Source organism: Misgurnus anguillicaudatus, chromosome 21 (genome assembly GCF_027580225.2).
Source record: "Misgurnus anguillicaudatus chromosome 21, ASM2758022v2, whole genome shotgun sequence".
NCBI lineage: Eukaryota > Metazoa > Chordata > Actinopteri > Cypriniformes > Cobitidae > Misgurnus > Misgurnus anguillicaudatus.
Genome location: NC_073357.2, coordinates 59255035 through 59282672, shown reverse-complemented (window position 1 = coordinate 59282672; position 27638 = coordinate 59255035). Strand labels below are relative to the sequence as shown.

The 27638-nt window shown below is 44.3% G+C and overlaps 1 protein-coding gene across 3 annotated transcripts in view; it reads left to right on the top strand.

The window, feature by feature from the left end:
* LOC129452519 (B-cadherin) overlaps positions 1-27638 on the top strand; it is a 192879-nt gene that overhangs the window by 160123 nt on the left and 5118 nt on the right. The window contains exons 3-12 of one of the 3 annotated variants that reach the window (XM_073859531.1): positions 16832-17076; positions 19399-19539; positions 19906-20061; positions 20209-20350; positions 20435-20607; positions 20697-20825; positions 20912-21097; positions 21180-21424; positions 21552-21697; positions 21778-22002. In XM_073859531.1, the coding sequence (XP_073715632.1) occupies positions 16832-17076; positions 19399-19539; positions 19906-20061; positions 20209-20350; positions 20435-20607; positions 20697-20825; positions 20912-21097; positions 21180-21424; positions 21552-21697; positions 21778-22002 (1788 nt within the window). The remainder of the gene's footprint in view (positions 1-16831; positions 17077-19398; positions 19540-19905; positions 20062-20208; positions 20351-20434; positions 20608-20696; positions 20826-20911; positions 21098-21179; positions 21425-21551; positions 21698-21777; positions 22003-27638) is intronic. The other 2 variants (XM_073859541.1, XM_073859530.1) reach the window with 2 other exon arrangements.

Here is a 27638-nt window from a genome sequence, read left to right as displayed (position 1 = left end):
GGCTGTAGTGCCCGTCGCGCAGTGTGCGTCACTCTCACCAGTGTGTACTTCTGAGTTTTTACTGACAGGTGTCTGCCCGTCAGCCAGCGCTGAATTGGTCTTAGGTGCAGCATATCCAACCTGATCACAGGTGTCGCTGCAGCCAGCATGCCCACTAGTCGTAACAGGGTGAGATATCTCACCCGTCTGCCTTGTTTCATCCCGGTTATCAGACTCAAAATTTTTTGAGCTCTTATCTTTGTAAGAGACGCCGTCATTGCGCGAGAGTTTAACCGAACCCTGAGAAATTGAATGCTTTGCGCCGGCGTAAACTGGCATTTGGCCCGATTGACCACAAATCCCAGATTCGCAACGTGATTTAACAGTTGTTGCAAGTTGTCTGTCAATTTTGAAGGGTTCTCTGCACACAACAGCCAATCGTCTAGGTATGGAAGCATGCAAATGCCCCTTTGTTGCAAGGGTGCAAGAGCGGTCTGAACGATTTTGGAAAACACCCTTGGGCTAAGGATAGCCCGAATGGGAGTACCTTGAATTGGAATGTCTTTCCTTCGAACCGGAATCGCAGGAAACAACGGTGTTGGGGCGCGATAGGTACGTGAAAATACGCGTCCTTTAAATCTACTTTTACCATCCAATCTCGCGGCTCGACTGTCCGCAGAACATCCGCCAGCCGCAGCATACGAAAGGGTAGGAATTTTAAAGTCTTGTTTAGATTCCTCAAATCCAATATAGGACGAAAGCCTCCGTCTTTTTTTGGAATGACGAAGTAAACGGAGAAAAAACCCTGTGTCGCCGCAGGTGGTTTTACTTCTTCGATTGCGTCTTTCACCAGTAATGATTGAATTTCTGTGCAAAGAATTTTGTGCTTTTCTGGGCTCGTCGTGATTGAAAGACGAATCCCAGTGTTCACGAGAGGCCGGCGACGAAACTGTAGGTTGTAACCTTGTGAAATTGTATTTAGAATCCATTGATTTGTTGTTATTGAATGCCAAAAACGGATTTGTGAAACTGAAAACTTGTTCGTCGCCGCCGGCCTCAACGAGTCAACGCTGCCTACGAGAGGATTTTGTATCTCTGGGGGGGGTGATTATCAGAGGCCCCCATATATCTCAAGCAATTAAATGTTCTAGCCGGAGGTCCATATGGACGGGTTTGCTGGCCTCTGTAAGGTCCGCTAGTTTGCGGCTCTCGACCGGGAAACTGGTGGCGTGAGGAAAACGCAGACCTACCCCGGCGGAACGAATAGAGCGGATAGCCGGGTGCTTTAAATGAAGTGCGTTGTTTTCCCAACTGATTCCGTGCCTCTGAAGCAACCAGTCTACGGTCTAACGCTTCTTGAGCCGCTGGCCCGAATATCTGACCGGGAACCAACGGAAGCTGACGCAAGGCGGCTCTACAAGGTTCGGAAAAAGGCGACTGTGCTATCCATACCTGACGGCGAGCCTGAACTAACAGCCCCATTGCCTTCCCACAGTGACCCGCTATTGATCCCACCGACCTAAGGGCTACATTAATCAGCTCTGCAGCTGTAGCTTCAGGTGAGTTGAGCGAGGCATTGATTGCTAATAAGACATGTGCTAGTGTATTAACAGTTCTCCCTAAACAGGCTGTTGAGTTATATATTTTCCCTATTAAATTATCTGTCCTTCTGCACTCCATATTCGGGCATCTCGGATCCTATCTTAATGCTTCATCGGGTGGCACAATTAAAGATGCCACTGCAGGTTCTACTGTGGGCATTGCCCCTAGTCCTATTGGACCAGGCTCTTGCATTGCTGCCAACAGACGTGAAACACGATCCAGTCTGGTTGAATGAGCCGATTTAAATGCTTGTGAAAATACCTCCATAAAATCTGGCGATTGAGGAATATTAAACACATTGGAGCGCGGCAAAGAATGGCAAATGCGATTCGTATGCGCTGTTTCCGTTGCTGAAGTGGGGTCCATGCCTAACTGCGCTAAAGCAGTCTTTATTATCTTAACTAGATCATTAGATGAAAGCGAACTTTCACTATGATCGTCCCCCTCATCCTCACTATCAATCATCCCTGGTTCCTTATCTAAAGGAAACCGATCTTCCGAGAACAGCGAGTCTGTTGCTGCCACGGAGACAGAGTCAAACTCATCCAAGGATACTGTATAATCAGGTTGTGGAAGGGACGGGGCTTCAGACTCTTCCCTACCCGATTCAAAAATCTCAGAAGCTGGCTGGGGTTGTAATTTAGCCAAAAACTCCTGAATTTTCCCCATACCGTCAGCCAATTCATCTACTCTACGCGCAAGATCCTTCTTGGCTTCTTTTTTCCTTTGACAAGGAGCGGAAGCCGATGCTTTTCATTTTACAGCCCCCTCCTTAATCTTTTTAAATGCCGCGAGTCGAACGCGTCTTACTTCTAGAGGCATCACGCTGCAATGCATGCATGGATCCTCCAGCGCCTCTTTAAGATGATCAATGCCGAGACAGTTCGGGCATTGATCATGAGCATCCTAAAGCTCCATGCGCTGTTGACAAGACGAGCATTGCGCGGACAAACTCATGGTAATTGTAGGTAACTGGAAACACCACTACCTCTGTCAATAAACAATTTAATGTCAATCAATTCCTACGGGCGGTTTGGAAAAACCACTCTCACCCTCTTAAGTAATTGTCTAATTATGCAGGGATACAGCTTGTGGAACTTTGTCCTAGATAGCTGCACTCGCACCGCTGCAGGTTCTCAAACTAGACGAGAAGACGAAAGAGGAAGTGATGACGTGTAGGGAGCTATTTATAGTCAGTCACGTCATTAAGGTCACCAGGTGACAGCTGTTATATTGGGTTCTCGATTAGAAGAGGAAGGTATCCACTCAGTCCATCTGGCGGTCTGTAGCCAAGGAAATAGAACTGTATAATCCACACTTATGAATCCTAAAACAAGCTTTATGCAATTGGCAAAATTTGCCATTGAATTGCTGACTTTTTACAAAATACAAGTGCTGCTTACAGTAATATTAAAAACTGATTATTACTTGCAGTACTTACAGGAAATTATTCACTACATTCACTGAACTAAACTTGTGTGATTACAGTTATAGAGATTTTTAACATTATCTGTCAAGTGTGACACGAGTCGTTTGCACATCTTGAAAAGATTTTTCACTTGTTAAAAGATTACATTTGAACATTCCCAAGTTTGTGTTTTATGTGGTTGTCCTGTAGTCCATTTGTCTTTTGTATTGTGAGGTTTTGTGTCTGTAATGCATTGACTCAAGTTGGACAAGTTGTGTCATGATTAAATACTCTGGTGGTTCAGTCAGGTGCTTTCCAGAAAATAGTGATGAGCGCCAAAGCGCATGGTTTTTACTTTCAACATTTATCCATTCGTGATCTTAATCCACAAGACAAAAAAATACCATTAAGGGGTGGTTTACATTAGTCCCAGACTAAAATGTTTGAGCTGCCTTATTTTAAAAACACATTGCATAGATGTATCTAAAAATATATCAGTGCCATTTTGTTTTGTCTCTCAACTACTAAAATAACTAGGTCTTAACTAAGGCCTAGTCCTGGATTGATCTATATACCTTGTCTGGGAAACCACCCCTAAATTGATGATGAGAGTTTACCTGATGATATCAACATGTAGTTATTTTAGTGTTCAACCGTGGATTTTACAGATAACTAGGTTGGTCCGTACTTGCCGATAACGAATAATCAGTCGATATTGGATTAGGGTGTCCGCGGGGTTTTAGAAAGTATTAAAAAGTGATAAATCAAAATGGTCAGATTTAGGGCCATTAAAGACTATCAGGTGTCCTATTCTGATTGAAATTCTATCTGCGTTCGCGTTAAAATATGGGCTTTAGCATATCTGGGCACATAATCAAAGATCTTTCATCTCTGGGATGTGATCAAAGCCTGAAGTGCAGCCAAATCACGTTCCTCTCTCCACTGTAAGCGTTCTGTAATCACTACGCACCGGATCCACTCCGGGATTTCTGATTGTATCACGTTAAGCTGAGGTAAAACTTTACTTCAGCTAGCATGGACAAACTTATAATGCAGAAAGGCTCTGATGTTTTGAAGATCGATAAAGGTGTAAAAGACCAATGGAGATTGACTTGGCTTAGCGAAATGATGAAGATTTGCAAGCCTTTCAGTTCGTGGGCTAAGAAAACCAAACAGCCAGGTAACTTGCGTGTCTTTGCACACTATGACTAACGTTAGGGGTCCTGTATTTTGGCAGTAAATGATTTGTCACGTACGTGATCACCAGCGTCCCGTTTTTGACTGCTATGCTGATCTAGCCAGTGGCTGATACCACGGGTTTGCTAAACTCGTGGGTAAACTTCATGTGGCGCCACAAGGACCAAGAGGCAGATGACATCTAAATCCCGTGAGAGCGATTTGAGGAATCATAAGAGGAGACTGCTTCCGAAATGCTCTCGCAGGACTTTGATGTACATGAAACAAAGAATCGAAGCCTTGCGATTCAGAATCGATTTCAGACAGGCATTTTTAATGGGACACACGGTTGAATCGTTACATCCCTAACGACCATTAAGGTCTTAGGAGATAGTAAATAGCAGAAACATTGCGCACAAAATAGCACATCAGCGCTGCCTCTATTCTAACATAATATTTTGTTAATAAAGGTACAGTCATTCAATTTACAACTGTCATTATGGTTACAGACATCCTGTGCGAATTGTACACAAGTTTGACTCGAGTTACTCGTTCAGGGTTTATATTCATACATAATGTTACTGTATTAGAGCTGTGACTGTAAGCCAACTTGATCACTGGTTAAAGGAATATGACTTGGCCAGAAAAACATTTCAGCCAGAAGGACATCTAACATCTGGGCAGGGTTATCTCCTCTAATGCACGTAACTCTTTCTCCCATGCTGACCACATGTCAAGTAAGTCATCAGGTAACGGTGGGTCATCCCAGTCCCTCCTCTTATCCCACAGACGCTCTAGAATGCACTATTATTTTGGCTCTTGTCGTAAAGGGAATGATGTAACCGAGGGGGTCATACTGACTTGCCAGAACACGGTAAATGTTGCGCATAGTCACAGTAGAATAGGATGTACCTCTGTGCTTGTAATGAAGTGTGTCAGATTGGCAGTGCCAGTGCAGTCCAAGTGTCGACTCATGAACGTCTTGTTGGCCTTGACAAAGCCAAAGATCACAGGTGTTGGATCTAGATTCAGGGAAAAGGTGAACGATTACATACGGACAATTGCTGGCCCACTGTCGAAGTTCAAAGCCTCCAGATGACAGAAGTGAACAGAGCTGATCACCTAAATCTTTAGCTTCTTCCTTGGAGGTAAGACTATGTAAACAATTGTCAGCATAGAAGGACTTCTCAATAACATCCCTGACCTTATCCCCAGGCTGGCTGTGATCCATGACATGCCTTTGCAGGGCGTACATAGCGCAACAGGGGCTGCATGTCGTGCCGAAGGGCAGCACCTTCCACTGATACACATCAGGATATCGCTCTGGCTTTAAATCCCTCCACAGGAATCGAAGTAGAGACTTGTCATCAGGAAGCAGCCTCACCTGGTGAAACATACCTTTTAAATCACTGCTGATAGCTATGGAGTGCTCACGGAAACGCTGTAATACTGCCAACAATGATGGGCCTAGTGTTGATCCTGGAAGGAGGAACTGATTTAGGCTTTGACCTTCATAATGAAAGGAGCAGTTATAGACAACTCTGTACTTTCCGTTATGTTGCACCATATGGTGGGGTATGTACCACGATTAATTGGAGCTGTTCACCTCGCTTTCCTCTAGCTTTATTGCATAGCCAGCTTCCACTAACTTAGTAATCTCAGTTTGGTAGGTTTAAGCCTGGTCGTGGTTCCTAAGCACCTTCCTTTTTACACTTCTGAGTAGAGGGAGAACAGCATCTTTGGGCATGGTTAAACTTGGCATGTTCTGTACCCGAAGCAGTGGTGTGGCATAACCCATTAGTCCATCTACTTCCAATCTTACTGTTTTCTCCTCCAGTAGTCTGACAGCATCCTGATCCAGTTTAGATCGCATCACAACCTTGTCATTGTGGTAAGGAACTACATCCATTTTCCATAGCCTCTCAACGTGATCCAACAGGTCTGAGTTGGGGAGGACAGATGTGAAAAAACACTGATGAGAATTGACTCCATGCTGAATCTCATGCGTGGGCCCTTGTAAGGTCCATCCCAGGTGGGTCTTAACGGCGGCTGGTCCACCAGGTGGGCCTAACAGAACAGGTTCAATGGGAGTAATTAGATGTGGGCAGTCTGAACCAATTAACAGCATAGGTTGCACTTTTTCGATCTGTTGCAGGGGAAGGCCAGCTAGATGTCGATATCTCTTTTGTAAGGATACCACTGGGTATGTATGCTCTGCTAAACCTAGTCTGTCAGCTGTAAATGCACCTTTGATATGGAATTTCTTGTTAGGGTTAGACACAGGAGACACTGTGAAGGAGACAGCCACCCCATGCAGGACCTGCTGATCTTGTTTCACTGTTCTCAATATCAAGTCCTCTGACTGCCCCTTGAGATTCAACTGCTGAGCTGCGGCATGGAGGAGGATAGTCCTTTCTGATGCATACGTCTCCATTGATTTATCCCCATTTGTGATGATTACCTTACTCAGTTTAAGAAGGACTCTGCGGCTGGTGACAGAACTGTCCACATATAAGATATCCTTTGTGGTGCTCACAAGACAGGTGGTTTCATTAGGTTCAGGCTCAGAGCTGGTATCCACAGCTCGCTCATTAAGCTCATGTAATACGAGGAGATGTTTCCTGTTGCAAGTCTTACACAACCCTTTCAGAGTGCATCTGGATGCCTGATGATTACGACCACATCTCCAACAGTGGTTATTCTTCTGAATCCATGACTCTTTCTGATCTTTAGTCAACTCTCTGAAATTAAGACAACCATTAAGAAAATGACTGGAATTGTCACAATAAGGACAGTAAGCATGTAATTTTCCTCCATACTAGATCTAGACTCTGAAGCAGGCACTCTGAGTTCATGGTCTGTTGCAGGCTTATCGATTTCCCTTATGACTTTGATTCATGACGATGATCTCTTGGTGGACGAATCTGGAGCATGGATAGTTGTTTTGCCTATATCATCCTGAACTTGAAGTTCATATTCTAACCAGTCTGCAAAATCCAGTAGAGTAGGAACAGTAATTCTTAATGGGTGGACATGCCTCTGGAAACTAGTCCTGAGCTCATGAGGAAGTTTACCTTGTAGCCTAGACAGGTGCAAGCCACATTCCAGGTCAGCTGCTCCGTCAGGTCCCAACTGCTCCAACATACTCACTAGAGAGCGCACACCGAGAGCAAATAACTTGAATGCTTTAACATCTCCTGGCTTAATGTTTGGACCTTCCAGTACCTCTTTTATGTTTTGCAGAACAAGCTTGTGAGGTTCACCATACATCTTCACAAGAGCTCGCATAGTGTCTGTGTAAGGTCTAACTGAATTGCAGTAGGAGTCTGCCACAGGCAGGGCTTCCTCTACTATCAAATAATCAGTCAGGATGTGATATTTGAAGCACTCACTTGCATCTTCTGGCAGGAGGTTCTCTAATGCCATCCGCAGTCTCGAGAACTGTCTTGGGTCAGCTGCTGTTAAGTGAGGTATAGTAGGCGTAGGCCCCCTATGAGCTTTTTCCTGTTCATGGAACTTTATAGCTTGAGGTGTAATCCCAGTTTGCGGTAGTCCATGAATCTCCTGCTCCCCTGAATAACGTCCATGTATGGCTCGTGGAGTTTCATCTTCATAAAAGACAGCTTCAGCAGGTTGTGATGCGTAAGCATAAGACCTTTGTTGGGGGTATGATGGCTCATGTGCTCTGATCTTGGTAAAATGTAAAGTGCCTCATCTCTCTGGTCAGCTGCTCAGTCTGAACTGATCTACGTGGAACGTCATGGGAATGTATTGCATGCTCACTCTGGGTGGCAAATTGCTGCTGCCTCTGTCCGGATGACACACTAGTACGAGGGGCTGCTACTGGGGTTACTTGTTGTCTAGGTGCCTCGGCACATGTTGCTAACTGCTGTATTCCCTGCCTTATGTTGGAGTTCTCTGTTTTGAGCCTTGTAATCCAGAAAGAATCCCAGGTAGGATGTGACTATGCAGCTCATCATTGCCTCTCTTCATCTCAGCCCACATAGACTTAATTTCAGATAACTGCTGTGATTGCAGGTGCTGCTCATCATCCTCTTGCCATTCATCTTGGACATCTAGATCATCTAAATATGATAACTGGCTCTTTGGGAAGGATGATCTTGATACAGAATCTGTCCTCAGTGGGGCTTCATCCCTTTCAGCTTCATTTAAACGACTAGTTGGTAATGCTCTTTTCACATTCTCTATTCCAGAAACATCATAATCCACTAAACGTGCAGGCGGCCTTATTTGTCGTCGAGGTCTGACAACACGGGAATCTGGTTCAGAATGGGATGTCATCTCTCTGCTGTGATCCGCATCCGGCTCGAAGGACCAATTGAAATGTAGGGGTTTGGAATGTAGTGATTATTTATAGGTGAAGAAAGCAGCAGGCAGTCGGTCAGAACTGAATGAGATGCTTAGTTGTGAAAAGAAGCACTACCGGACATAGTAAAGGATTTCTTGCTTTACTAAAGACTTTGTTGAATTACAAACTTGTGTGTGGTTTTTTGGTTGTACGCACACAGCAACTCAATACACACTTGACGTTATATTAAATGAAGCTTAATAGTTTGCGCGAGGTCGCATGCAGGCTGCATACGTCATCAAGCCTGGTTTATTTCAGTTAACTGAACATTATATTATCAAGTCATAAGCATATTACAACAATTTACGATTAACTATGAATAATAGTCAACTTTATAATCGTTAATATTACAAAATAAGACAGTTTTGATGACGTATGCGGCCTAGAAATGCGACCTCTGGAGGCTGCAGCCTTCGGATTGAGAAACGGACTCTGTCAAACTTCGCGATCAACCGGCACGGACTATCAAAGGCTGGGGGGCATACTTTCTTACTAGAGCAATTAAATTATCTCGTTCCCCCTTTTTTGTAACATATACATGGATTAAAAGTGCCTAATAATATTTCTATAGGCTCCCCCTTTAAATTACTTTAAACAGATAAAATCTACAATATCTCGTTTCATTTGGAATGACAGAAACCCTAGAATTAAACTCGCCACATTACAACATCCTATATTTTTAGGGGGACTGGCGGTTCCAAATTTTGAACTATATTATTGGTCGTTCCAGCTCAGGGCTCTTCATAATTGGATAAATCCTCAATCCAAAGTGTCATGGAGAGTAATTGAGTCTGATAAAGTTAAACCACATAGATTAGAGGATATTTTATTTACTGGGACAGGGAAAAAAGCAGATAAGTACAAGTTTGGTCCCATTGTTGCAAATTCTATCAGGATCTGGAAAAGAGTTGAACGTCTGCTGGGGAAACCTATTAAATTCTGTGACAAAACACCCTTATGGCACAATTTTAACTTCTTACGGGGGAACTGTCCATTTGCGCAACCCTCATGGTCTGCACACGGCATAAACACAATTGGGGATCTATATGACAGCAAGGGCCTCTGCTCACTTCAGGACTTGAGAACTAAGTTCTGTTTACCAGCATCCTCATACTTTGTTTTTTTTCAACTACGATCCGCTCTGAAAACATATGGAGTTCCATGGGGATCAAGCATCTCCCCTCATCCTATGTGGAATTTGATTGCTCCATCTTCTGGTCCGCCATCCGTAGCGATTATATATAATAAACTCAATGATCACTGTGCAAAACCTCTCTCTATTAAGTCTATTTGGAATCGTGAATTGTCTAACTATAACATTACTGTTGACTGGGAGAGGGTATGGTCCAATCTTAATCTAACATCTAAAAATCTAGCACATCGTCTCATTCACTTCAAATCTATTCATAGAGCATATATCACTCCCTATAAGAGGTACAGAATGAAGCTACAACCGACGTATGACTGTCATATATGTGGCACTGCAGTTGCAGGCACTTTTCTACATATGTTCTGGGAGTGTCCAGTTGTTTCCAGTATATGGACTTATGTAATCTCCACTTTGTCCCTTTTATTAGGATTTGACCTTATTCCTAACCCAGGTCTGTGTCTTCTCAATGATGATTCTGGCTCAAATCTAAATTTAACACAGAAAAAAATGCTTTTTGCTGGCTTTACCTCTGCCAAAAAAACTATAATACAGAACTGGTTTACCCCTTACATGTGTAAAGAAAAATTTTGGGTTCAGAATCTTCTTCAAATATCAACGTGTGAATGTACAATTGCTCGGCTTAATAAGGCAAAACCTTCTACAATTAATTCCTGGAACTGTATCTCTTCCAAACTATTGGATCATATGAAAAGAATGTAATGGTCCTCACCAAGATGTTTAATTATGTGCATTATTTGTTTTATTTCTTACATTTTTTTTTTTTTACTTTTCACTCTGACTTTAAACTGTGAAATGTTGTGTCTGTTGCTCCCCCCTCCCTTTATATTATTTTGACTTTAATTGTGTATGTCTGTATGATTTTGTTATATTTGAAAAATAAATAAAAGTTTTGATCACAAAAAAAATAATATTTCTATAGGCTATGAAATTCTATCAGCATTATAATATTTTTTCATTAGGCTTTTTTTGGTGCCCTGTCAGCACCTGGTGCGTTATGGGAGCGGCGGGGATGAGTTTTTCCCATGACTGCCATGCTCCATGTCACACTAATGGTCTCCTCTGTAAGGGTTGAATTGTTCATCCACTTCCTCTCCACAGACCACTAATGGTGGTTAGTCCAATGCATGTGTAATGTGAGTGTTTAAGTGTCTTTACTTTTTTGTTATTTTTAAAGACAGTCAGCATCTTTCTGAAGCAGTGTTGGAGGTTTTAAATCATGCTTGTGAGCAAAACTACAAGCACAACAATACTAAACACTGCAAACTGAATCTAGAATAAGATTCCGACTCTAGGAGCTTGAGACAAACTGAAATAGTTTGAAAAATATATTATTTAGTTAGAAGAAACACATTATTTTCCGGCAAAGGTTCCAGGGTGGTTCAATCCTCAGCTTCATCTGACCAAGTGTCGGTGTCCTTGAGCAAGAATGCCTAACCCCAGCTGCTCCCCATGAGCTGGATGGTGCCTTGCATGGCTGACACCGCTGTCTGTGTATGAATGCGTGAACGGGTGAAAGTGGGCAGCGTTTGATGGCCATGGATCTATGAACCCGCTATATGTTAGAAGTTAGAACTTTATTATTATCCCCTTGGGGAAATTTTGTTGCTTGTGTTTCACATGCACCCACATATCACAACAATACCCCTAATACAACATGATGTTTTATTAACGTAGTTCGGGAGGAGCACGTCAAATAAAGCACTTAAGTACTTCCAGCTGTCTATAATCAGTAATCAACAGATATACCACCAGCTGTCTTCAATCAGTAATCATCATATCTACCCAATCAGGACAAAGGCAAGCCATATATAAGCCACAGTTTGACTCTGCAAAGATCCTCTGCAGTCTTCAGAAGCTCTAGACCATGGGTCTCCAAACTTTTTGTTAGCAGGGGCTACCACAATCTGGAGAGCAACTTTTTGATATAGTCTACTCAAAATTTTTTGTTTTACTTGTTAATATGTTTTAGTATTGTTTAAAATGTTAACATGCATAAACCAATCCAAGCTAATATAGAAAATATATAATAAATATTACAATTATCTATTAATAGAATGTGCTTAGACCCTTGCTCTAGAGTAGATGTTACAGTCTCCAGCACGGCCAGATCATGCTATGGATCATCAGCAACAGCCATCGGCAACGCATGGCAACCTCGCAGCGTGAGCATGGCTCCGCTAGCGGCTCAGACCCAGGATCCTTCTCATTCTAATCATGTTCCGACTGAAAACTTTAGAGCGAGGCTGCCTTCGCTACCGGCACAGGCCCGGACACCCTATTTTCTTCCTCAGCTTCCTTCTTTTATTCGCCATTCCAAAGCGTGAGCATGTCTCCGCTAGTGGAACAGGCTTCTCCTTCTAATTCTGTCCTCCAGCTGTGGCCTGATCGAAAACTGTAGCGTGAGGCTGCCTCCGCTACCGGTACAGGCCCGGACCCCCTATATTCTTCTCTTCCTCAGCTTCCTCCTTCCATTATTCACCATTCCTAAGCGTGAGCATGTCTCCGCTAGTGGAACAGGCTTCTCCTTCTAATCCTGTCCTCCAGCTGTGGCCTGACCGAAAACTGTAGCGTGAGGCTGCCTTCGCTACCGGTACAGGCCCAGATGCCCTATATTCTTCTCTTCCTCAGCTTCCTTCCATTATTCGCCATTCCTAAGCGCGAGCATGTCTCCGCTAGTGGAACAAGTTTCTCCTTCTAATCCTGTCCTCTGGCTATGGCCTGACCGAAAACTGTAGCGTGAGGCTGCCTCCGCTACCGGTACAGGCCCGGACGCCATTTTCACCAGCAGGTGGTGCCATATCTAGGCTTTTGTAGTGCTTAGAAACAGTGAATCATTGTTAAAGCAATTAGTTTCGAAGCTTCGCTTTACCATCAGTATTCATTGCCCGGCCTCAAACACAGTTTAAACCCAGCTACGTTGAAAGCCTCCCATCCCAAAATACTTTTTGTGACGACTAATGATGTCCGTTTAGTTTGTGAACTAATCATTATCTTGAACTGGTTCTTTAAGGCAAACAAGTTAAAACCGTTCTCCAATTCGGACTGACTCGTTTTAAACATTTTGTCTCCAAACAGCAACGATCCAGAAGTTACTCACTTTCAGACCTGCTCAACAGCCACCCGACTCGAAATAAGACACAATATTCCCGTGCATAATCTGTATTCACCATACATCTTGGGCATGCATGTAATGAATAGTAAATGTTCAACATCAGTACGCTTCCATGCTGATACCATTTTGCATAAACTGAGGAGATGACTGACAGGCAAAATGCACGTTTATTTAACATTAACAAAAAATTTATCAAAAATTGCACAATATCAGCCAGTGGTCTGTTATATTAAACAGGGTTTTCATTAAAACATGTAACAAGGTGTTAACCCTAATGGCACAGGTACACCTCGAAGACGTCTATTTGATGTCTGCGTTTACATCTGCAAGACGTATTTAGATTTTTTGCTCATTTGCAACGCGTCTCTGAGACGTTTCATAAAAGATGTCATATCGACATGTTGAAGATGCCTGCAAGACGTTTTTTAATTTAGAATGCATATAAAGCAGCTCATTCTTAAACCTTTGTAAGATGTTTTACACACCAGATGTGTTCCAGATCTCCAGATCTTTAACAGACATCTTGCAAACGTACCTATCTGGGAAACGTCATATGTACACACATTCAACGTTACTGTCATATAAAGATTATATTTTAGTTACTTAAACACGGCATTTGATAAACGCTATCCAAGATTTTCTCTTCACTATCATAACATTGATCAAGTTGTAACCCTGATCAAAAACATCAGTCGTGGTGCTCGGCTGGCAAAGTAGGTATCACCTGTGCATTTAAAAGTGATGCTGACATCTGGATTTATGGGATAGAGAATTTTTACTTGCCTGCAAAGATACCAGAGATTTTTATATGCTTCTAGAAGCATTTGATGGGTTCTCCTTAACAACTTTGCAATTCCTACGTCGTTCACCTTTTAGATGATTTATTAAACATCTCGATCCCAGACTGCATTGGCTTGATGCTTAACCTGCAGCCACAACTTCATCCGTGATTTACAGCAGAACCGGACATGATAGCTTTTAAAAACAATATACAATTATCAACCTTGCGTGTGTATATATTAAGGCCGCGCACTTGCTCGTCCATGCATGCTTTGAATCTGTCATTCAGCGCCAGGAAGATCGTTTTCAAGTTTCATTTATCTTAATAACTTCTTAACACCAATCAAGTTCCAAACTTTATCTCTTAATAACCCCTTTTAACATTAAGCAAGTCCTGCATTTTATTTTCAAAACAAAAATTACGCAGTGGAGTCGCCGGTGTTGGATGTATGCTGCTAGTGTTTATACGAGTGCCACCAGACCTGGTGGTGCCCGTGTGTGCGCTGGCGGAGTGGATTTGATGCTGGTGATTTTGCTGTGTTCAGATTCAAACAATTTTGAGATCGTTACGAATACAAATACAAGTTCCGCTGCTCACCCCTAGTCCACATGCACTGACCATAAAACATAATACAATATACCATACAATACAAACTATACAAGTACACAAAACATTTATAATTTATAAATATCATTATTATCATTATTATTAACCAACATCAATTCAAAAGTCTGATCGACGTAGGTACGAGGATGTCTTAAAGCAACTACATTTACACACAGTCAGCTATTGTATACTCAATAATTTCCCTATTGCTCCAACAATTATGTTTTCCCTGCTCCCGCAGAAGTTTAGTTTTTCAACCGCCGCAGTGATGTTTCCTATGCTCTAACGGAGGGTCAGTTTTTCCACTGCTGCGGTAGTGATGCTTGCCCTAACCGCTTCCACATCAAAAAAGCGCAGCAAACCCTTATCAGCAAACCAACTCTAACCTGTTCGATTGTCGGAGGGTCTTAGCCATACGATCGCAGGGAGTATTGAACTCCAGGAGGAAATAACCAAATGTACATCTCATCGACAGCGGGGGCTTACCCATCCGATCACAGTGAGTACTGAAGTCCCGTCAAATGCCATAAAAGTCTTCCAAATCTAAAATAACCAAACATCCACCTTGTCATCAGCGAGGGCTTACCCATCCGATCGCAGTGAGTATTGAACTCCCGTCGGACGCCGCAAAGCCCTCCAAATCTAAAATAACCAAATGTACATCTTATCGACAGCGGGGGCTTACCCATCCGATCACAGTGAGTACTGAAGTCCCGTCAAATGCCATAAAAGTCCTCCAAATCTAAAATAACCAAACATCCACCTTGTCATCAGGGAGGGCTTACCCGTCCGATCGCAGTGAGTATTGAACTCCCGTCGGACGCCGCAAAGCCCTCCAAATCTAAAATAACCAAACGTATCAAAAATAACACAGGACACCAAGGCACTGTTCTTAATTATAAAACCGCTTTAATAAAGGTGCTAGTTCATAATGGAACTTAAAAATACCACCAACATGTTTCGGCCTACATCTAGGCCTTCAAATGTACCAAATGTACACCTTATAGTCAGCAGGGGCTTAACCGCCTGATCACATTGAGTACTGAAGTCCTGCCAGACGCCGCAAAAGTCCACCAAATCTAAAATAACCAAACATCCACCTCGTCATCAGCGAAGGCTTACCCGTCCGATCGCAGCGAGTATTGAACTCCCGTCGGACGCCACAAAGCCCTTAATATCTAAAATAACCAAACATCCACCTCGTTGTCAGCTAGGGCTTACCCATCCGATCGCACCGAGTATTGAACTCCCGTCGGACGGTTTCCGATCACAGCGAGTATTGAACTCCCGTCGGATGCCGCAAAGCCCTCCCAAATAAATTGTCCACCTCATCGCCAACGGAGGGCTTACCCATCCGATCGCAGTGAGTATTGAACTCCCGTCGGATGGGTTCCGATCGCAGTGAGTATTGAACTCCCGTCGGATGCCGCAAAGCCCTCCTGATATAAATTGCCTACCTTATTATCAGTGAGGGCTTACTCGTCCGATCGCAGCGAGTATTGAACTCCCGTCGGACGGGTTCCGATCATAGTGAGTATTGAACTCCCGTCGGATGCTGCAAGACCCTCCCAATATAATGCATTCACCCCATCATCAGTGAGGGCTTACTCGTCCGATCGCAGCGAGTATTGAACTCCCGTCGGACGGGTTCCGATCGCAGCGAGTATTGAACTCCCGTCGGAGGCCGCAAAGCCCTCCTGATATAAATTGCCTACCTTATCATCAGTGAGGGCTTACTTGTGACTTACTATTTTTGGGGGGTACAGTTCCCGGCTGCTGTCCGAATAAGTTAATTTTGCTTTTTGGGGGGTTACTCTGCGTTCGGGCCCATTTCCGAGCTCAGAGCCCTCTCCCCGGACAGCACGCCAAATACGTTTACTAATTTAATCTAACCAACTTATTTGTAAGTGTGAACTCGTGAAATGATGTTTTATTAACGTAGTTCGGGAGGAGCACGTCAAATAAACCACTTAAGTACTTCCAGCTGTCTATAATCAGTAATCAACAGATATACCACCAGCTGTCTTCAATCAGTAATCATCATATCTACCCAATCAGGACAAAGGCAAGCCATATATAAGCCACAGTTTGACTCTGCAAAGATCCTCTGCAGTCTTCAGAATCCCTCCACCACCCCATCACCTAAACTGGGGGGGGGGGGTTACTCTGCGTTCGGGCCCATTTCCGAGCTCAGAGCCCTCTCCCCGGACAGCACGCCAAATACGTTTACTAATTTAATCTAACCAACTTATTTGTATGTGTGAACTCGTGAAATAAAAGAAAAACATAAAAATACACGTAATCATCCCTGAGACCTGTTCAGTTGGCACCTACACCGTGACCTTTATTTAACAGTTTAACTGCCTGGGGCAGGAAGGAGTTTTTCCCCGTTTTTAAAATTTGCTGGCATCCTAAATCTACGCCCTGAAGGTAATGTTTTGAAATTAATAAACAGAGGATGCCTACTATTCTCTGTGATTTTTATCGCTTTACTAAGGCATCTGTTTTGGTAAATTTGTTCCAGGCCTTTATATAAATGCAGTCCATTTAACAAACGAGAGATCTGATTCAGAATAATTTTTGTTTCTAACCTAACTTTGTGCACATCCTTTGTCTTTCTCTGACAGTAACCTTTAATACCTGCGATGGAAGACCGAGGGCACTTTTTCAGTCCGCCGACAAGCGGCTTGATGTGAAAACTGATGGAAGTGTGATACTGAAGAGGCAGGTGACTCTCTATGAAGGACATAAGATGTTTGCTGTACATGGTTGGGACTCCAGTGGTATAAAGCACACAGCATTTATCAGAGTTGAACGTGCTCGCCATCATGAGGATCATCACTTGGATACTGCAGTGGACGTCACTCCACAGGTACATGCAAGTTTACAACTGTTTGATAATACAATGCAAGCCTGACCTCTCCTGGGCATTTTCTGCAATTAATGCCTCTTTTCCACCAAGGCATTTTTAGTGCTGTTTTTTGACACCCAAAGCACCAGTTCTGAACCAGGAAAATTGGTTCTTAAGTAGCACCAAAACATTGCTGGTCTAGAAGTAAGAACCAATTGCATTTGGGTCTGTGGGTGAGGTTACTGTGACACGATAATAGGTGTGTGGCTACAAGGCTAACGTTGTTCTCTGTAAATAATAAAATGTTATGTACTTCCAGTTATTCTTGATTGTAATTTCTGTATATATAAATTGCATTGAGGTACACGTTGAGGATTGGCCATGTTTGGATGCAGTAGGGTTGTAACAGTACGCAAAAATCGCGGTACATTAAACTGCAGGTTGTTTATTACTATAAACTTTTTTAACAATTGGTTTACACTTTTAAACACTTTTTATTAAAATATAATAAATAAAATGTATAAAATAAAAAAGAATAATAGATAAAATACTGCTGCATAGTTCTCCACTAAATAACATACTTTTTTACATTATTTTTTAACAGTATGTAAATCTTTTCTTAACCTTCTCTTAAACTTTTTCTACTAAAACCTTGCACTAAACTAACACATTTGATTAATGAATACATTTATGAACTATTAGCCTACATTTTTGCCACCAAATTTTTTTTCAAATTGATTTTTCTAAGTCACAGTATTGAATTGGTTATGTACCATCTCTGTATAAAAATAATATTACTGTTCTATGTGTAACTGCATTGCAAGCAACATATACTTATAATACACTCTCATTGAGATGAGTGAGTTAACGTACATAGCCATCTTTTGCACGTTTCTCCTAATCTTTGCTTGTGTCGCCAATGTAAGCTGTAAGTAACAGCTGAGTAAGCCCGGGTTACAGCTAGGGATGCACGATATATCGGCCGACATATCGTTATCGGCCGATAACTGCTCATTTTTAATATTATCGGTTATCGGTCTGATAGCAAAATTAGGCCGAAAAATGAAAGCCGATAAATGATGGATTATTTTGGTTTGTTGAACCACTTCACTTGCTCATTGCTGGCCATGTGGAGTTTTGATTGGTGCTTTCTGTGACATAGCACGAAGATGACACGTGTTGCGGGCTTAAGAAGAGTATGCTAGGCTAGCGCAAAGACAAGATGTCCGTGGTCTGGGAGTTTTTCATTGTGAAAATAATATGAATATTTATCGGCCTATATATCTATCTATATTGGCTATCGGCCCCCAAATATAAAGAGTTATCGGTATCGGCCAAAATTTCCATATCGGTGCATCCCTAGTTACAGCTCTTCTCTGTCTCGACCAGATTAACTGATCGCATTGTGACAATATGATTGACGTGAGGTGCAGATGAAAAATCTGATCACGCGTTCCGTTATTCTCGCTGTCACAGAAAGTGCGGCTCATGATTGCGTAGCAACGAAAGACACGCAACCTCTCACGCACTTTTGAAAGAAAAAAACAGGGTTGACATGCATTTAACACACGCTTTTAGACGCGACACGTAAGCTGCCTCGTAAACGTTTACATCAATAATGAAACGAATATACAACTAAGTGAATAAAAATCTTTCTGCGTGCCGAATTATGTTATATGTTTGACAGAAGACTTGCGCTGAACGCGGTTTAATATATTTGTGTGGAAACACGAAAATTGATCTGTGTTCCACACACACAAGATTGCGTTCGGCCATTCAGTGCACATGTGCACCGTGCCGAAAGCCCTGTACTGAAACAGTCCGGTACAAATGCACGTACCGTTACACCCCTACAGTCTAGGTACACAAAGTCATGACCATTAATAATGCAACATCTGCATTTTTCTTTCTCCCTCTTTGAGGTGTAAGCTTGCCGTTTGAATTGCATGTCATGCATTAGTGGCATCCAAATAAAACTGACTCTTGCCGCGTGCTACCAGCAAGGTCAAGGTCACACAGTGTTATCTGACTGAACCTTTTCAAATCAGTCAGTGTACAAATGTTTAAACTTGAGATTTGAGACCTGAAACCAACTAGTATTTGCTATTTGTCATAAACCAGTGTTTCTGATAAAAGGGTGTCTTATTTTTGCAGTACCACTTAAAAGTTATGTTATCAAAGTTTTTTTGGGGAGGGGTATAAAGTTAAGACTAGGGAGGGAGGGCTTTAGAAGTAATACAATTAATGAAATTGTGCAAGTTTAGGGTTTTTAAAGTAACACGCTATGCTTTTTTTGTTTTTTAAGCAGAACTTTATATACAATTAATGTTTTTTTTTTCTCAGATGGAAACTGTACCAGATGATTTGATCGTGAGGTTTCCAAGGTCTTCAGCAGGTCTAAAGAGAGCAAAGAGAGGTTGGGTTATTCCACCGTTGAAAGAATCTGAAAACAAAAAAGGTCCTTTCCCACAATATCTGGCTCAGGTGAGTAAATATTATGAAAATACTGGATACAAAATTTTACTATTTCGACATTTGATTACTTGGACTGGCATCTGCCCATACAGACAGACAATGATAGTTTTGGTTTTTACTCAATTTCAAATGATGAAATCCTAGAAGTGCAAAGCGTACAAACTACAATTCTGTTGTTATTGTCACCCAATTCAAAATGGTCACACAGTGTCGAGTCCTCCCCCTTTGATTGCCAGGATAATCTGCCCTGATCATCGGCTGTTTTTAAACAATCGGACGCTGTCCCATAGTGGGGGAAAAACATGCTTTGATCTGCAGATACTGATTATATTGAAAATAAAACTGTTTTACTGACTTGTGTTTTTCTGTATTTAGATCAAGTCAGATTATGCTTCGGAAACTACGTTGACATACAGTATCACAGGTGAAGGAGCAGATCTGCCACCTGTGGGTCTTTTCACATGTGATAGACGTTCAGGATCTGTTTATGTGACGCAGCCGCTTGACAGAGAGAAAAAAGCTTCATATAAAGTAAGTTATTTTTAGGTTTAAACCTTATCAAATGATCACAAATCTAATAACTTTATAAATAAAAGATAATTTTCTGAGCTGTCATCCTGTCAATGGTTTATAAATTTCACCACAGATATTTAACACTTCATATGTCCATGTCTTCAGCTCATTGCTCATGCTGTTGGAGAAGGAGGCGTAACAGAGAAGCCAATGGAAATTATTATTGAGGTGATTGACCAAAATGATAATAAGCCAGTGTTTACTCAAAATCCTTTTAATGGAAACGTTCTTGAAGCTGCTCCAAAAGGTATCTTTTCTTAATAAATATGATTTATGGGAACTAAAGCCCTATGAGTGGCATTAAATCATTTAATCTGTTTTTTCTCTAAAGATTATGAGTTTATGATGGTCACAGCCACTGATGCAGATGATCCTAATACTGATAATGCTGATCTCAGATACTCGATTATCAGCCAAGATCCACCATCACCAAATCCAAATATGTTTGACATCAATGCTGTAACCGGAGGGATTCGTGTGAACAGTGAAGGTCTGGATAGAGAGGTGTGAGATGAAATTTAATGATTGTATCTTAGTGTTGAAAAATGAGTTCATGAAAGACAAAACTCACCTGTGAACGTCTTCTCTTTCAGAAATTTCCCAAGTATACTTTGGTCCTTCAGGCTGCAGACATGGAAGGAAAGGGTTATCCAACAACTGGCACAGCTGTTATTACTGTCACTGACAGCAATGATAATCCACCTCAATTTGAGCAAGAAACGGTAGCGTGCTGTTCATCATCTGTCATCTAAATATCTAAGAGAATCAATAAAAAGTCTTATAATTACACACATCTTTTTGTTTTTAGTACACTGTATCTGTCCCAGAGAATCAAGTTGGAGTTGAAGTTGTCAAACTCACAGTTACTGATGGAGATGAACCTGGATCACCTGCCTGGTCAACTAAGTATAAGATTATCAGTGGTGACAAATTAGGAGTTTTTAATATCAGTACTGGACCCAGTCAGCTGGAGGGAATCATCACCACTGTGAAGGTACTGAATGATCTTCATAATGTTGATCAGACAGATGTTTGTGTTGATGTACTGTAACTGAAATCTTTTCTTGTCCATACAGCCGCTGGACTATGAGAAGACCAAGCAGTACATTTTGTCTGTGATTGTTGAGAACGATCATCCGTTTGACACCCCTTTGCCCACCTCCACCGCCACAGTCACTGTCAATGTTGAGGATGTGAACGAGCCTCCGGTGTTTAATCCAAAGGAGAAGCACATTATTAAACCTGAAGATGTTCCTGTTGGTAGTGACTTGGTTGCTTTTACAGCCACTGATCCAGACACTGAAAGATCACAGAAGTTAACGTAAGATTTCTTCAAAACTTTATTTCTTAATGGTTAATAATAGGCATGTTTTTATTAAAGCAAGAGAAAGTTTGTCTCGACTAATTTCCTTTTCTGGTCTTAATCAGCATAATTTGGTTCCTTACAGGTACAGAATCAGCAGTGATCCTGCTGGCTTTCTCAGTGTTGTTGAAGATACGGGAATGATCAAAGTCAAGAGTCTTATGGACAGAGAATCTATTGAGGTCACTGATGGCAAATACAAAGCCATCATTCTGGCGGTTGATAATGACGGTAATTTGGGTTAGTTTTGGGAGAGGGGTGCAGTTAAGATTGTTGAATTATTTTTCTAATAAGTTTGTACTTGTGTACAGCTGAAGCTAGAGCGACCGGCACAGGAACCCTGATCATTGAGCTGGAGGATGTGAATGATAACGCTCCCTATATTAATGAAAGAGAAATAAAGATCTGTAATCAAGAGGCGCCTCCAGTCCTCCTCTCCATCACTGATAAAGACTTACATCCCAACGCTGGACCCTTTAGTGTTGACACTTATGGAGACACGATGAAAAACTGGACTGCCAAGATGAATGATTCAGGTATGAATTAATGTTGATAAAAATGACTTTAACATCAAATTCTTTTATAAATGTGTCACAGGGTGACTTTTATAGAGCGGAACCGAAATTGGCGAAACTCGGTTCCGCTCGAAGATGGTTTCTGCCCAGGCCATATTTGACGACGCACTCGCTCACTTCCTGGTTTCCAGGACAACGCAACCAGGGCTTTACGAGCCACAGGTGCAAGACATTAAGAAGCAAAGTGTGATTGGAGGCTGTGGGAGGATGAATCACTTAAATAGCTATGTGGGAACACAAAGGAAAAGCGATTTGACACGGGGAAAGCTCCTTTGCCAAAGGCAGAGTAAAGACACGCACCTTTTGAAGAGCCGAAGGCTCTGTTGATCCGGGCTGCACTAGGAAGCGCGCGGAAAGAAGACGGAGCCACAGGAGGCGAAAGAAAGGTGGCTGTGGATCTTTTAAAGGAGCACCCCGAAAAGTGCTTTTTGTGTGCTCCGTGTACTTGTGGTACGAAGTGACTGTTGATGCTGTGTGTTTACTCGGACGCGCTACTGGTGGCGGTCCAACTCTTCCTCAGGCTGAGATCATACGTTTGGAGGGACATTGGAAACCTTAAAGGTTGAGGAGCGAACGGAAATGACTGATATAACGACACACCAAGAGGAAAAGAAACGGAGTGTTGTGTGAGTACAAATCCTGTAAATGCACTGTGGAAACACTGAGAGATACGTACTATTTTTGCAGGAGTTGATGTTGCCTGCTGTGTGGACCAGAGCAAAAGGGCAGTAAGAGAAATAACCCACAGGATTTGTGAGCAACAGTATTGTTGTGTATACGCTGTGTATATTAACTTGCCTTTCTAGTGGACACCTCCGTGAGAAGGAGAGCGGCCCTACCCCTAAGACAGCGTGGTGGGTGAGCCGGAGAGAGAGCCTTGTATTGAAGCCAGCCACAGTGACGAAACCACCACGAGACCGCAACATCCATCGCTCATCGGACCTGGGCAAAGTGAATGAAGACGGGCGTCCTTTGTGTGAACTTCAGTGTGGTGGGTGAGTCTTTGTGCTGTGAGAACTTTCACTTTAGCGTGGTGCTGTGCATTTTGCTGTGTATTGCTGTGTGTGTCTCGTCAGACAAACCCCCGCCTTCGTACATCTTGTCCGGGAGGACGAAGAGGCAGTCGGCCTTAGTGGAACTAATATACTGTATGTTGTGAGTGTGCTTCTGGTTCAAAGTGACGGAGTAGTGTCCCGACTCGAGCCTCTGTGCAGACATTCGGGGCTTGTTGAAGAGCGGCGGTGAAGAGCTGGAGACTAGCGGATGTGTGAGTACTACTAGGAACTGTTATTGTGGATACCTTGACCTGTGTATTACCTACCGTTGCAGAGAGTGTGGTGTAGGAATCCCGCCCGTCCCGAGGTCCCTACGAAGGGGCGCCCCTGTCCGGTGTGAGATTGCCTGACGGTAACAGGAGAGGGCAGCGCTCGGCCTTGGTGCGACGGTGCGATGTTTACACCCCTCTGTGACCAACGCTCTCGTCGTGAGGGTCCGTCCCAGATGCTACGTGAAAACTACACACCCCACCAGACTCAGTGAGAGGAGACCAAATGCCGTATGTCCGCCGTTCCCACTGCATTCAAGTTAAACACCCCCCAAGTCTGCAATTTACAGAAGACGGAGGACAAGCCACCCAGAGAGAGAAAGAGAGTGAACACCAGAGAAAACGAGCTGTGTGGAACCTTATACTTACCGTAGGCTGTGTTCAGCGAAGAGGTGAGAGTAAACCAAGTGAAACGTCTCGGTTACGGATGTAACCCTCGTTCCCTGAAGGAGGGAACGGAGACGTCACGTCGTGACCGACGAATTGGGAGCTCGCTTAGAGAGACCAATCTGCTTCGAATACTACTAAAACGCCAATGAACTTGGCATTGAGATATTTGCATAATGCTGGCGCCGCCCCGCCAGGTGCGTATATAAGACACACGTGCAAATAGGGAAATCAGCTTCTGTTCGCTGAGAAAGCCGGAAGGTGACCGGCCTAAACAGCAGGTGGCAGCACCTGTGGCGACGGGACGTGACGTCTCCGTTCCCTCCTTCAGGGAACGAGGGTTACATCCGTAACCGAGACGTTCCCTTTCAGTCGGTCACTACGACGTCACGTCGTGACCGACGAATTGGGAAACCCTACTAAAACGCCACTAGGGGCTGACCTCTTCCAGTGTCTGCTTAAAGCCCTCCGGTTCCATTTAAGGATAGGAGAATTAGGTTTCAAGGCAGAAGGCCGGGCACTAGATGTTCCTTTAACCCCACAGTAGTGCCAGCGACTGGGAAGCGCCCTATCTGAGCGGTATAGGGACGCTGCGGAAGCCACCGCCCCGTTAAGGGCTAATGGTGGACGAAAGTCAACCTTAGTTGAGGTATAAAGACAGCCGTGGCTGTGTAAGCAAAGCAGTGCTCTGCTAAGGGAAACGTGGGCTAGTAGGATTAACCCCACGGAATAATACTCACAAAGGAACCCGTTGGGACACAATGTGGGGCCCTGGCCAAACACGTAGGTTCGTAAGAATACAGCTAGTGAAAGGCTGACAGCCAATGCTCCGCAACAAAGGCTGTCAAGGCAGTGGAGGGAGCAAATCAAACCATTACGCATTTTTGCTCTGTTAGCCTTCCATACTGAAACTCAATTTGGAGCCTCAGTCGGAGGCTGCAAGCCGACTTGCGAGTCTGCTCTCCGTGTCCTCCCTGGTGAGGACAGAACACGAGAGGATACAGGCTCGATACGAACATTGTAGAATCTAATGAACGTATTAGGTGTCGCCCAACCAGCAGCTCTACAAATGTCTGTTAGCGAGGAACCACGAGCTAATGCCCAAGATGAGGCAACACTCCGAGTGGAGTGCGCTCTCAAATTAAAGGGGCAAGGAATGCCCTGCAAATTGTAAGCCAGGGCGATAGTATCAACTATCCAATGAGACATCCTCTGCTTAGTGACAGCTTTCCCTTTCTGCTGGCCACCATAACAAACAAAGAGCTGGTCTGAGGTCCTGAAGCTTTGCGTGCGGTCCACGTAGAATCGCAGTGCGCGTACGGGGCACAACAAAGCCTCGGTTGGGTTTGCCTGCTCCAAAGGCAATGCTTGCAAGCTCACCACTTGATCTCTGAAGGGAGTAGTGGGAACTTTGGGCACGTAGCCTGGTCTGGGTCTCAAGGTCACGCTCGAGACAGAAGGACCAAACTGAAGGCACGAATCGTCAACAGAGAATGCATGTAAATCCCCTATTCTCTTCACCGAGGCCAATGCTAGTAGGGTCAGAGCCTTCATGGATAGAAGCTTCAGACTCGCAGACTGCAAAGGCTCGAACGGAGGACTCTGTAGCGCTTTCAGCACCATGGACAGGTCCCAGGGAGGAATAGAAGGAGGGCGCGAGGGGTTTAGCCTGCGAGCGCCTCTCAGGAATCTAACAACCAAATCATGCTGGCCCACTGATCTGCCGTTAATAAGTGAGTGATGCGCAGATATAGCGGCGATATCAACTTTAATAGTGGACGGTGACAGCCTACCATCTAACCTATGTTGAAGATATAAAAGCACAATGTTAATAGGGCATTCTCTGGGGTCCTCGCGTTGCGAAGAGCACCAGGTGACGAAAAGGTTCCATTTTAACGCGTAAGCCCGTCTCGTAGACGGAGCTCGTGCCGCGTCAATAGTGTTAGATACCGCTTGGGGTAAATCACTTAAACCTTGCGCGCGCTCAACGACCAAACGTGGAGATCCCACAGGTCGGGGCGCGGGTGCCATAATGTGCCCCCTCCCTGAGAAAGAAGGTCCTTCCTCAGGGGAATCCGCCAGGGAGGGGCTGTCGCGAGGAGCATTAGTTCCGGAAACCAATTCCTGGTCGTCCAATATGGGGCGATCATTAAAAGGCTCTCCTCGTCCTGCCTGACTTTGCACAGTATCTGTGCTATTAAACTCACTGGGGGGAACGCATATTTGCGCAGGCCCCGCGGCCAGCTGTGTGCCAACGCATCCACGCCGAGGCTGCCCTCGGTTAGTGAATAAAACAGGCGACAATGGGTATTGTTCGGTGACGCAAATAGGTCTATCTGCGCTCGACCGAATTTCCTCCAAATCAGCTGGACCGTCTGGGGGTGGAGTCGCCATTCGCCGGGGCGCGCTGCTCGGGAAAGCGCGTCTGCCGCTGTATTGAGCGAGCCCGGTATGTAAATGGCACGAAGGGACCTCAGATGCTTCTGACTCCAAAGGAGGAGATGACGAGCGAGATGCGACAGGTGACGAGAGCGCAAACCGCCTTGACGGTTGATATATGCTACGGTCGCAGTGTTGTCTGAGCGCACTAGTACATCCTTCCCTCGCAGCTCCTGAGCGAAGCGTACGAGTCCCAGATATACTGCCCATAACTCGCGGCAATTGATATGCCAATGCAACTGGGGTGCTGTCCACACCCCCGAAGCCGTGAGCTCGTCGTACGTGGCTCCCCAGCCCGTGTCGGAGGCATCTGTATGCACAACAGCATGCCGGGAGACCTGTCTCATGGACACGCCGGCCCTGAGAAACGCGGGGTCTGACCACGGGGGGAATGTTAGGCGACACGCAGGTGTAATGGTTACACGATGGATGCCAGCGCGCCACGCTCTCCTCGGGACTCGATCGTGAAGCCAACGCTGAAGCGGTCTCATATGGAGCAGCCCGAGCGGTGTCACGGCCGCTGCTGCTGCCATACGCCCCAGGAGTCTCTGAAATTGTTTCAGAGGGACCGCATTCGTCCCTCGGAATGAACCGAGGCAAGTCAGAATTGATTGGACGCGCTCTTCTGTTAAACGCGCCGATAAATCGATCGAGTCCAGTTCCATACCGAGAAAAGAGATCCTCTGCGTGGGGCAAAGTTTGCTCTTTTCCCAGTTGACCCGAAGACCCAAACGGGCGAGATGTTGAAGTGTTAGATCTCTGTGTTCGCACAGCGTCCGCCGAGAATGCGCTATTATAAGCCAATCGTCGAGGTAAGCCAGAATGCGAACACCGCTCTCTCTGAGGGGCTTTAACGCCGCCTCTACCACTTTCGTGAACACACGGGGAGAGAGAGACAGCCCGAACGGTAGTACTTTGTATTGATATGCCCGCCCCTCGAACGCAAACCGGAGAAACGGTCGGTGACGAGGGAGAATGGACACATGAAAGTACGCGTCTTTTAGGTCTATCGCTGCAAACCAATCTTGGGGGCGTATTGCACTGAAAATTTGTTTCGGTGTAATCATCCTGAAAGACCTCTTCTGAAGAGATTTGTTCAGGACACGCAAATCCAAAATCGGTCGTAACCCGCCGCCTTTCTTGGGTACTATGAAATACGGGCTGTAAAAACCCGATCTCATCTCGGTAAGAGGGATCGGCTCGATCGCGTCCTTCGCCAGCAGGACTTCGACCTCTGCACGCAGTACATGTGCAACGGACGCTTTCACCGTGGTGAAACGTATGCCCGCAAATTTGGGAGTGTGCCGATTGAATTGAATTTCGTCACCGAGGCGGATCGTGCGTAAAACCCAACGAGACGGACTGGGAAGCTGAAGCCAAGCCCCCAGGGACCGTACGAGAGGAATTAACGGCACTACCGGTGTACCCGCGGCGGGGCAGCGAGGCG